The 12539-nt window shown below is 44.6% G+C and overlaps 1 protein-coding gene across 2 annotated transcripts in view; it reads left to right on the top strand.

Annotated features, from left to right (window-relative positions):
* The window catches only part of FLVCR2 (FLVCR choline and putative heme transporter 2), a 42985-nt gene that overhangs the window by 13867 nt on the left and 16579 nt on the right, over positions 1 to 12539 (top strand). For both annotated transcript variants that reach the window (XM_028719292.2, XM_028719283.2), the window contains exons 2-5: positions 4198 to 4339; positions 4869 to 5009; positions 10166 to 10233; positions 10941 to 11044. In XM_028719292.2, the coding sequence (XP_028575125.2) occupies positions 4198 to 4339; positions 4869 to 5009; positions 10166 to 10233; positions 10941 to 11044 (455 nt within the window). The remainder of the gene's footprint in view (positions 1 to 4197; positions 4340 to 4868; positions 5010 to 10165; positions 10234 to 10940; positions 11045 to 12539) is intronic.

The raw sequence follows: 12539 nt of genomic DNA, 5'->3' as shown, positions 1-12539 counted from the left end.
CAATGGATGCACTCTTGAGTACAGGGACGTGGGTGGTGCTGTGGTCTAAACCACTGAGCCTAGGGTTCGCCGATTGGAAGGTTGGCGGTTCGAATCCCCGCGATGGGGTGAGCTCCCGTTGCTCGGTTCCTGCTCCTGCCAACCTAGCAGTTTGAAAGCACGTCAAAGTGCAAGAAGATAAATAGGTACCGTTCCGCCAGGAAGGTAAATGTTGTTTTTGTGCGCTGCTCTGGTTTCACCAGAAGTGGCTTAGTCATGCTGGCTACATGACCCGGAAAAACTGCGGACAAACGTCAGCTCCCTCGGCCAGTAAAGCGAGATGAGCGCTGCAACCCCAGAGTTGTTCATGACTGCACTTAACTGTCAGGGGTCCTTTACCTTTTCCTTTTACTCTGAGTAATGCTATGTTGAATGCTACCCGATGTATCCAAATTAAAAGTTGTTCTTAGAGCCTGTTGTGGTTTTCCTGCCAATGGAAGGAACTATATTGGCAACTGTCTCCGAACCACATGCAAAGTGCAGGATTGCCCGTCATGATAGTGAAGAAATTTGACCAAATTTCTTTTATCCTAACCACCAGCTGAACATGTAAAAACAGAAGAAATGACAAGAGGAATATTTAAATTTTAGGTTTGCTCTGATCTACTATTGCATGCTTACAGGGCCGCGGGTGGTGCTGTGGGTAAAACCTCAGTGCCTAGGACTTGCCGATCGCATGGTCGGCAGTTCGAATCCCCGCGGCGGGGTGAGCTCCCGTCTTTCGGTCCCAGCACCTGCCAACCTAGCAGTTCGAAAGCACCCATAAAGTGCAAGTAGATAAATAGGTACCGCTTACTAGCGGGAAGGTAAACGGCGTTTCTGTGTGCTGCGCTGGTGCAGGCTCGCCAGAGCAGCTTCGTCACGCTGGCCACGTGACCCGGAAGTGTCTCCGGACAGCGCTGGCCCCTGGCCTCTTAAGTGAGATGGGCGCACAACCCTAGAGTCAGACACAACTGGCCCATACGGGCAGGGGTACCTTTACCTTTACCTTTACTATTGCATGCTGGACTGTGGGAGGAAGTAGCTGGCATCAGTTTTAGGATTTGCTATAGTTGTAGATCAGGGATGGGGGACCTCCAAATATTCCATGGACTCCAACTCCCAGCCAGTGTGGCCAATGGCCTTATTTCCTTTTCAAGTAAAGACTCAGATCTGTATGCTTTCCTCACAGCTATACAGAAATTAAGCTGGTTGTCTTCTTTTGGGGACCTTGGGAATTAGTGGGGCCTAATTTCTGAGAGAGGACTTGAACAGAGTGACCTGAATAGAAGCAGCAACTTTGAGTTGTGGTCTAAAACATGGCACAATAGTTTATGATGCCACTGAGTCATCAAAACGTCTACTCTATCCTTGGGCAAGGCACTTACCTTTGAGTTTGTTTGTTTGTTTGTTTCCAGTCCACAAAGTGGATGCACTTACATATTTGTAGGGTCCTTTTCCAGGATGAACGTGATAAGCAGTTTGAAGTGCTTCTCACACTGAAAGTGCTAGTGGCAAAATTCTTGAAAATCTCTTCTTAATTGTCCCACGCACTGAAGTGGGATATGTTGTGCATTACATTATAGCAGGGACTGCAATCTGTTCCCAGTATAAAAAACTGGCAGTGATCTAACCATTTTCATTGGAGGGAAGGGCCAAAGTTGTGGAGCTTTTTTTAGGGGCCAACAGTACATTCGGTGATCACTTTCTTTCATCCCGTGATCTACCCGATAGACATCACTGCATTATAGCTTTCAGTTGTGGCTCTGTCATTCATATAAATGACCTGAGTTTCGGGAATCTCTGCCCCCATTTGTCTCACTATGATAATAGCTCCAAAGCAGCCCAGGTGTGGAATGATAAGAGGGACTTTCAGGGCGATGCCTGGCAAATGAAGATCTCCAGCAAACATTCTGGGAGTTAATGATTTGTAAGTTTAGATGGTATTATTGGTTTCACAATTGAAAACAAGTTAATATATTGAAAGGTCAAACATGACACAGTCCATAATTTGAATTTCTCCACCATAACATGAGGAACTATTTAGTTTTCACAATTTATTTTGTAACGCATTTGTCATATATCTTTGTGATAACAATTATATATTTCAGTTTTCCTAAGTTCTGCTCCTGTTTCACAGTTATTGTGAAATAGCTGGTAATACCAACAAAACAGAAGTGATGTATTCTGGTTCTGTGTTTAAACAGCAGTCCGTAGAGTTGGTTGTGACAGAGCAGGGCACATTAACCTAAATATGCAAGTCAAGTCTTCCATGTAGAAAAGCAAAGCTTTGATTCCACCTTCATACAAGATAAGCGAGACACAGCCACGCAGCCTGCATAGCAGTCACAAATGCTGAAAGTCTGGCCTGAGAGCCCACCACATAGTCTGTAAAAGAGAGAATAAGTTTTTCCAGTTCACTTAGTCTATTTAGAGTAGACTTCTTGTGAAGGAATGCCCAGTTAGACAAGAAGGTGGGACCTGCCACAAAATACTACATTGTCTTTTTATCTCACAATAGGAATGTTTATAAGAAGAGAAGAGTCTGCTAAATTAGGTCAGTGGCCCATCTAGGCCACAATCCTGTTCTTAGTGGTAAATCAAATGTTTAGGGGAAATGCAAAAGCAGCACCTGAATGCAACAGCACTGCCTCCTTGCGATTCCCAGAAACTGTTCAGCCAATCTGCTACAACCTCCCCCAGCAGACCAGCCATCCCCACACCAAATTCCCAGTTTCTGTATCCCAATGTGAGTATGCTTAGTCCTTATGGACAGGCTCCCCCTCACACCTAAGTTGGCCGATACCTCTCTTTGGTTTCTCAGCACCCCTGTTTTAGATCAGTTTCTGTTGGCCCTCACCACCTGAGTTTGCTCTTAAAGGGAGTGATGTACTGCATTAACTAAGCCCATTCTCCCTGCGTCTCAGCTAGGAGAACTGACATGCTGGGATGTCACAGCATGTACAATATTAGGTTCATCCATATTTGTAAGCTACAGGGTTGATAGTAAGTACCCATCCTTATCGACTCGTATGAATATCTTTAAAAGGATACCTAGTTTTGGATTTCCTCTTTGAAAAAGCTTTGCATTTTAAAATTTAGGAAACAATTTAACCCTGTTGTGTATTTAGGATGGCGATGTAATTATATATAGGGCTGAGGCACAAAGTGCTAGGACACCTTAACACAAGGCTCAGTGCAAGAACATTGCATCCTAGTGCAATGAGCCCTGGTTGAAAGTCCTTTGCTGTGTTAAATAGTGAGAGTTCACAGGAGGCAGCCTAAAAACCTTCCTGACAATGGGGAGCTCATCTGGGCTTAAACCTCACAACCTTTAGAAAACACTTCGATACATTTTTATTCTTTCAAGCCTTCAGTAAGAATATGTAGCTTTTGCTTAAGATGTCAAAAGGTTTTTGCTTATGTATCTTACTCACGTTGATGTTCTATAATTTCATCATTGTTATGGGTGTTATGGTCCTCTGTACACTGTTTGGGGTTTTGCTCAGTTGAATAGGTATATTCACACACAAATTGGTATTAACTTGATGTCAATTTGAGAGTAAACATAAGAGGAACCCTCCTGGATTCAGCCAAAGGCTCGTCTAGTCCAGCATCCTGTTTTCATAGTGGCTAACCAAATGACTATGTAAAGTCTGTTAGGATATGAGCGCAATAGCATTCTTCTTACTTGCGATTCCTAACAATTTGTAGTCGAAGGCACACTGCTTCAGTCCTAAGGACTGTATTTTACTAGTGCCTGGCTTCAAATGAATGTTGGGTGGGCTTAATACTGGTCTTAAGAATGTCTAGCCAAGTGTATCCAAATGATTGGATATTTGCGCATACTTCGCCAGCTTAAACTGTGGAATTTGGCTTTAGCTGGTGAAGCTAGCATAAGCAGAATTGATAGCTGTAGAGTTCTGAGCCTTTATAGGATTTGTTAATCATAAAATGGTAGAGTTGGAAGGACAAGGGACCTCTAGTCCAACCCAATGCATAATGTTGCTCCTGTCAGGATAAGTGGCGGTTCTGCAGTGATCACTTCTTATGGCTTTTGGTAAAATATGCGATGAAGTAGATTTAAAACAACCTCCTCTGTAGACCGTAGGTAAGTTTGCTGGACTAGACAAGTGTGAGAGATGACAAACGCCATCTGATGATGTTTTCTGTGTTTAGCTTGGCATTGCAGTGGGTTTCCTCCTGCCTCCAGTTCTGGTTCCCGATGTGGAAGAGGAGGAGAAGCTGGCCTATCATATTAGCATCATGTTTTTTATGACTGCAGCTGTGGCAACAGCACTCTTCATCTTAGTAGCTTTTGGTAAGTAGATTTAAGTGGGATACAGTTTAAGGCTGATTTATAAATCAGGTTTGGACACTCTGTGAACTCCGGAAATTGTGAACTTCTCTTTTTGACACCTGCTTCCTGTAACTATGTACTGTCTGGAAATAGTAAATCCATATGACAAACCTCTAGGTGAGAATGATGACTAAAGTTTGCACCAGATAGGTTTATTCTTTTCTGAAATCGGCTTCTCATCAGCTAATCACCAGGGCTTGCAAAGCGCCATACACATGCCATGCAAGCGGTGGTGATCAGTTGATTGCTGAAGCTTCCATGGCTTCATCGCCATCTGATCGCTCATAAGGGCCAAAGGAGATCATGTGACATCAGGTGATTGACAGGCTGAGGCCCCACCCATCTGTCAAAAGCAGCCCACGGGATGAGGGAAACAAGTTCCCAGCCCCTGCTCTGCAAGGTTCTTTGCCAATGCCCCTATGTTTGTTCTGCAGAGTCGGGCACAGCATCCAATCCATTCCTAACGTCTGGTTCTGTGCTCTTTCCATAGTGTTCAAGGAGAAGCCTGCACATCCTCCGAGCCGGGCCCAAGCCTTGATCCACACAGCATCACCTGAGGAATATTCCTATCTGCAATCTATTGTCCGTCTGTTTCGCAATGTCAACTTTGTGCTTCTAATAGTCAGTTATGGTAAGGTTCCTTTCCTGCTGAAAAGAAGCAGCCAATATGGCAGTTTCTCTGTCATTCGTTTTCTTTAATTCTTAGGCTGCCTTTGTGCCATACAATACTCAAGGCAGCAAGCTTAAGTATAAAACAGCAACTCCTTTTGTAATAAGCCGTCCTTTAAAAGCAACAACAACACAGAAAACATTCCAAATCGAGTTAAAGATAAAATAAAATTAAAATTAATTCTGCTTTTAGAAAGACACATACCAAAGCATCCAATTTCCTTTAAGACGGTCTGCAACTAATATTTGTGTGAGGAAAGAGCACAGTCAGCACCACATCCCAGGATCAGTTGTGATTTGTGTTCCCCTTTCTGTTAGCCCCACCTATGTAAAAGGTTGTAACTTTTTATTAAGAAGAAAGCTTCCTTGTACTTAGTCTTGACAGAAGACTCTTGCTGCTGTCAGCAGTGGCGTAGCGTGGGTAGTCAGCACCCGGGGCAAGGCAAGTAATTTGCGCCCCCTAACCCGTGGATTTGCGCCCCCTAACCCGTGGATTTGCGCCCCCTAACCTGTGGATTTGCCCTAACCCCAGATGTTGCGCCCGGTGCGGCCGGCCCCCCCTGCACCCCCCACGCTACGCCACTGGCTGTCAGCACCATCATCAAAATGTTTAGAGGCACTCCTCTGATTTCTTCATGTCTCAGTATTGAAGACACAATGAACATTTCTATTCCACCCCTCTTTATTCCACTGCTTTAAATGCTAAACTCCATAAGAAACAGTTTGCTAACTTTGATAAACAACAACTCCTCTGAGCACATGCAATTTCATATTTTTAACTCAATTAGTCAGTTGAATATGAAGGTTGAAACTGGAAGCTCTATTTGCCAACACAGTACAGAAGGATAGTTTTAAAACAAGTATTTTTCTTCCTAATTTTGCAAACACATACACCAAAAAAACCTTTAACAAACCAGCAACTCAGAGAAAATAAAAAGGAAGGGAAAGTTTTTGAACTGTTCCACCCATTCCTTGCCCACAAACTACCTCTAACCCTTCCCATTGGAGTTCCAGCCCCATCTTCTGCAACGTTTGACGGACTGTTGACTCCGTAGAAGCAGTGAAGAAAAACCCAACAACTGGCTGTAGAGAAGTCAAAGGTGCTCAGTGCTGCTCTTGAAAGACAGCCCTCACTTTCACCCCCCACAGAAAACCCCCAACAACACCTGGAGGCCCAGCTATGGCTCATGACCCAGGAGTTAATTACCCCTGATTTAGGAGATTTTGTGCTTATTTAAGTGTGCTTGCACAATTCTCCCACTTTTGTACATGGTAAAGAAAAAGGGGGAGAAAACGTGTTACTTAGTAAGCCTTCTAGAGCGCCTGGGGTTTTTTCTTCACTTGTGCTTTTTCTGCTTTAGGGCAAAACAGGAAGCCATCTCTAGTGTGCTATTTCAAGCATCCTTGCTTTATGTAGCAACTGTGCACAGTTGCACTGAAGTGGCACATTTTGAATATGAAGAAACCTCCTTTGAGGAAGCATCTATAAACAGGGAGGAGCTGTAAAGGAGTTCTGTGGAAATGTGTGGGCAGGGTTCAGCTGAAGCCCTAAGCAAAGACTTTCACTTGCACAGTAGGCCTGTCCTGCCCTCTCCTGCACACACACACCCTGCCCCAAAATTGACTCAGGAGTTGGGTGGGAGTACCCCCGGGGACAGCATGTGGCAGGAGAAGAGGGGGAATTGTTCTGTCCGACAAGATGAACTGCTTGCCCAGACAGAATCAAAGCCTCATAATTCCTCTCAATGTCTTCTGCTCAACAGAAGTCTCAGTTATGGGCCCTAGCACAGCGAGAGTGATTTGATGGTTGTGTTCACTTCTCTCTCCACAGTAGCAGAAAAGACTGATATGTCTCCTGTTCTCTATGGGTTCTCTCTAGCTCTAGACAACAACCACCTTATTTGTTTCTTTGAGGGATCAGGGTATGCAGTGTTGTAAAGACAGACCTCTCATTGCTCTGAGGGCTCTGGCTCCAGTTCTGCTATGTAGCCAAAGGAGTGATTAGGTGGCTGAAAGAGATGAAGCAATTTTTGGGGTGTCTTTTTTCCCTCCCTCCTGTGCACAGTGCAGAAGATGTCTTGAGTGGGAATACAGTTTGCAGAGTGTTCCTGCTTCTCCCTAATCCCTCCAGATCCAGTACTGTACCGTAGAGTCTTTTGCATTCAGGCATCTCTGCTGCTCTGAGCATCACAATTAGTTGCTAGAGACAGTCCTACTATTGTTCCGCATTTGAATTCTTTTGAGGAAATAGAGACGCACGGCTTTCAGACAGAAAGTCTTCTCTCTCTTTTTTGTCCCTGTCATTCAGTGGAACGGAATTCAGAAGAAAGAGGCAGGGATCAGTTACGGATTAAAGTAATTCCAAAAAAAGGATGGAAATGGATCTTCCTGAGAGCATTTCTCACATTGAGGCAATTTGGTTATTATTAGTATTAAATTTGTTGGTTGCTTTATCTTGCCCAGGGCAGCCCAAAGAATGTATAGCCAGTTATTATGTACTAGTTACAGGTAGGTAGTCGTGTTGGTTTGCCGTAGTCGAAACAAAATAAAATAAATATAAAAAAATATAAAAATTCCTTCCAGTAGCACCTTAGAGACCAACTATAAGTTAGTTATTGGTATGAGCTTTCATGTGCATGGTTTCTGAAGAAGTGTGCATGCACGCGAAAGCTCATACCAATAACTAAATTGGTCTCTAAGGTGCTACTGGAATGAGTTTATTTTTTTTTATTTTGTTTCAGTTATTATGTTTTATGATTAATGTATTCAATTTATATCCTGCCCTTCCTCCCAGAGTATCCCAGGGTTTTTCCAGTCTATGGTTTTGAAAACTATTCCTTTTAACCTCTTTCCCAGCCTCCTTTCACAGATAAGCAGGTTGACAATATCCAAAACAACCAAATATTTCATATATCTTGGACTATATAGAGGCATCTTGTCACTTATCTCCCTCCCTCCAGATAATCATTCCACAGCTGCACTGCTGTGGCTGCATTGGACTTAAATGTTGCTAGGTGTGTGTGTGGGAATTGTGGGGGGGTGAATCTTGCTTTGGATTAAACTGTGACAGGGAGCAGGTAGGTGTAGCAGGAGCATGCCTGGAACAGGGATCGCCAACTCTCTGTTCGGGGGCTTCATCTGGCCTCCACAAGCAATTTCCCCCCACCCTTTCCCAAGACTCTGCCAATGATTCAAACTCTAATAAGGTTCAAACAAATAAACAAAAAGCACTAGGGGAGAAAGGGAGGTGACAGAACTTTCTCTAATGAGCAGTTAGCCAGGCATTCATTTTCTCATACAAATTAATAGGACATTCCTTTTGGCTTCCAAATTTATCATGAAGCTTTTCGGTGAAGTCACGCATTGGTTTGGGGGTGTGTGTGTGGTTGTTTTTTTACAGCAATGACAACTGTAACAAGTAGGGCTCTGCATGCTTCTCTATAAGGTCACACTAAAATCTTGTGATGCTGTGGTCTTGTGACAAGAGAAAGGATGCGGTTTTATTTGTACAAATGACATGAAATGAATTCCAGAGTCCTTTGCAAGTTCCTGACTTAGAATCATAGAATCATAGAGTTGGAAGAGACCACAAGGGCCATCGAGTCCAACCCCCTGCCAAGCAGGAAACTTCTACCAGTTCCCCCATCCTCCACCCTGCCAAGACTGTGTTATTGGCCTTAAGCATATCCTTCAATGCATCCCATTTCTCTGTCAAAACAGTGTAGCACAAAGGGCAAGGTGTGCTGCTGCCTACGTTCAGGGTCAGGTGGTCCCCTGGAATGTGTGCTGTCAGCATCTTGCCTGCCTTATCACTTCCTTGGTGGTTGGCTTGCTGATTGTTTGAAGAGTGTGCCAGAGTGATTGCAATCGACCTTCCTCCTGAAGAAGACAGGAGTATTCAAAGTTCACTGTCATGTCTCTCGACTGGGAGTTCTTGACTTCCTTCTATGTGGTTTATCACCCTTTTGTAAATAACAGGCTTTCCATTCTGTGTCCTGTATGGCCATGTTAAATATTCTGCAGTGTGTCGTTTCTGCCACAGCATTGCTGGCAGAATTTGGATTCATTGTAAGTGTGGTCAAACTAGCAGTCCATCCTACTGAGATGGTGATGGTGATGGTGATGATGATGATGATGATGATGATGATGATGATGATTGATATTACCGTCCACACTGAGCAGAAGGCCAGTGAACTGTCACTGATCTCTTGGACCTGATCATACAAAAGCAGGTCCTAACTTTAAAGAAAAGGATCGATAGCGATGAAAGGTTTAGAAATCACTGCTGTGTCTGCGGCAATTAATTCTACTGTGGGCAGAGGCCAATGATGAATCTGTGCACTTTGTGCATTTCGTTATTGTTCTGACAAGTCCCCTTTAGGAATCCAAACTGCTGCCTTGTGCTTTGGGGATGTTGAAACAGCTCATTTGTCTCCTTCCCGTTAAACAGGGAAACTGAAACGCAGCGAAAGGCTCCGCTAGAGACATTGATGGAGCTGTGTAGAAACACCACGCTGTTTTAGAAGTATGAATGGTGACAACAGCAGCGGCTGGGCTTGTGGGGAGAGCTGGGCTGCAATAAAAGTGTACATCAAAGGCTGTGCCCAGTTATTCAGATGGTCTCCTCTAGAAAATTGTGAAAGAGGAGTTGCAGACTGCATCCCTGTGTACTGCATCCCTCTCACCTGTGCTCTGGGTTTTTCATTATCTCTACCCTCCCTCCGGCTCCTACCTGGCTAATGAGACAACAGCTTTGATGTGGCTGAATGATGCTTGCTCCAAAGTAATGTCCTCTTCTAGTCATTGTCCTGTCTGTGCGCCTGCATTTTAGTACTGTATTTCTTAAATTCCCCCCTGTCCCAATAAATAAACTCAAGTGTACAATTGCAGGAAGAGGAAAGGGTGTTGTGTGTGTTCAGGAAATACCTGAAGATTAGTATCAAGATTGCGAAGACAACAAAGCTGGTCTATGTGTGTTCATCCAGACTTTAACAAGGGTTCAAACCCCGATTTAGCTTTGACCTCACTGGATTTTGTGGTTGAGACCTGGCAGTGCTGCTGTGTGTCTCATAATCCAGGGCACACTATGAATTTGCTGTCTTGTTATCTATCTTCCAGGCTTAAACACAGGCTGCTTCTATGCGCTCTCGACCCTACTCACCCGCATGGTGATCAGCCACTATAAGGTAAGTGACGTTCTGTTCAGCTGTCATGGCACTGGCTTGTCCCTCAGGACACTGGCTCTTGCTGCATAATAGATGCCTGCGATCCTCTCTTCTGGGGGAGCCTTAGAACGAAGAACGAAGGCAAGAGCTGAAAATCATTTCTGAGCCTCTTAATTCCATGTATGTGAGCACTCAGTCGTTTTCTGATGCTCAAGGGGAAAAGGAAGAGAGGTATTCGAAAAATCAAGGCAGATTTCATGCATGCATATTCCAAGCAGAATGTCATTTTAAGCCTTGTGCGTGGGAAAACACTCCTGATTTTGTGTACATGTGTGGATCAGGACTATAATACCACCTCCCAACAGTGTCTTCAAAGCCTAGTAGTGCTGATAATGCCTCCAGATTCTCCCTAGTCCATGCCCACTTTTGCTGCCGGCTCTTTAATAATTGGCATGCTGCCCTTGGGATATTGTGCATGTGAGTATGTGGTCCTCAGGCTGGAGCAGGTTCTCATTCCATTGCCTGAAGGAAGATTCTCACCTAGTGAGCCTCACTGCTGGAGTGGAGCCCTGAGCAGGGTCTCTCTGGTCCTAGCCTAACCCCTGGGTCCTGGGTACCACATCGGTTTTCAGTGCTCTTGGTTCCACCCCGAGGTCTCCTGTTGTCCCTCCAGCTGTTTGCGTGCTTGAAAGCAAACTGCTCTGTGCGTTTGTGTGTTGCTGATGCAGGATGAGCAGCTGAACGCTGGTCGAATTGGCCTCACCATTGTAGTGGCTGGCATGGTTGGAGCTTTGATCACTGGCCTCTGGTTGGACAGAACCAAAACATACAAGTAAGTCCTTTATACCACCCCTATTCAGCCGGTAAGTATAGGGGGAAACTCTGCAGGAGCTGCTTCCTGCTTTGGAAGAGCTTTGGAGCTATTTGGCTGAAATCCTTGGCACATGCGCCTGTGACGTCTACTATTTGCAGTGTGAGGCTGTGCTTGTCCTAGCTAAATGAACTGTGCATTGGAGAGACTGACAGAAAGTATAGCATTTTGTTTATTTTTTAAAAGGTTGGTAGGAGGAAGAGGCGGGGATCACAGTTTGGGGTAAAGGCTTGCCAAGAGGTCCAAGAGCATTTTTATATATTGTAGAAGTAAAGGTAAAGGGACCCCTGACCATTAGGTCCAGTCGTGGCCGACTCTGGGGTTGTGGCGCTCATCTCGCTTTATTGGCCGAGGGAGCTGGCGTACAGCTTCCGGGTCATGTGGCCAGCAGGACTAAGCCGCTTCTGGTGAACCAGAGCAGCACACGGAAACGCCGTTTACCTTCCTGCCAGAGCGGTACCTATTTATCTACTTGCACTTTGACATGCTTTCGAACTGCTAGGTTGGCAGGAGCAGGGACTGAGCAACGGGAGCTCACCTCGTCACGGGGATTCGAACTGCTGACCTTCTGATCGGCAAGTCCTAGGCTCTGTGGTTTAACCCACAGCACCACCCGTGTCCCTCATATTGTAGAAAGGCTGGCTTAAATGTGTAGCATCCCTAAGATATTGCATTGATGTACTTCCTAAGATACGTGTGCAACTTTTTGAATGTGTTTCTAGGGAAAGAGAGGTGGGTAGCTAGAGTAAAGGGGAATTGAGATGCACCACAATATTCCTCTTAGGTCCAGACTAGATGTTCTCTTGGCAGATGTGTGCTGACACAAGGGACGATTGCTGGGCAGGAGGTAGGGATGCTGAATTCACCCCCGGCCACTGATTCTCCCCTGCAAATGTATTTAGTTATATAAAAATGTGTTTCCTGTTTTTCTGGTGCCTTCACACCTCTCAAGGCAGCTCACAGCAATTAAAGCCAACTATGAAAAACAACCTCATGACCACTAATATAATAAAAACTGAAGCAATACAAGTTTTTATCTGATAAAACAAATGCCTTACCTCAGCAGGAAGATTTTCTGTGATAAGGCAATGAAAGTGAGTGAGAGTGCCCACAAAGTATTGTGAGGAAAACCAAGAGCAAAGACAGATCTCAAAGCACTCTTCAGGATGCAGGAGAGGTTAATAATGGACTGGAATTGAAAAGTTGAGTGGTGAAGAGCTAGGAAGTGGGAATTTTGCAGAAGGCTGCAGGTTGTCAGGGTGTCTTCGGTTTTGCAAAGCTAGAACTATTGAAAATTTGGAACCTAGGTACCAACCGTGGCAGACGAAGATGGTTGAATATGCGGAATTAGCAAAACTGACTCACAGGATCCGCAATCAGGAGGAAACAAAGTTCCAAAAAGAACGGAGTAAATTCATGGACTATATAAGTGAGAACTGTAGAAATTTGAAGACGT

This window comes from Podarcis muralis, chromosome 1 (assembly GCF_964188315.1).
Source record: "Podarcis muralis chromosome 1, rPodMur119.hap1.1, whole genome shotgun sequence".
NCBI lineage: Eukaryota > Metazoa > Chordata > Lepidosauria > Squamata > Lacertidae > Podarcis > Podarcis muralis.
Note: the sequence above shows the minus strand (reverse complement) of the source record. Positions and strands in the feature narration are given on the sequence as shown.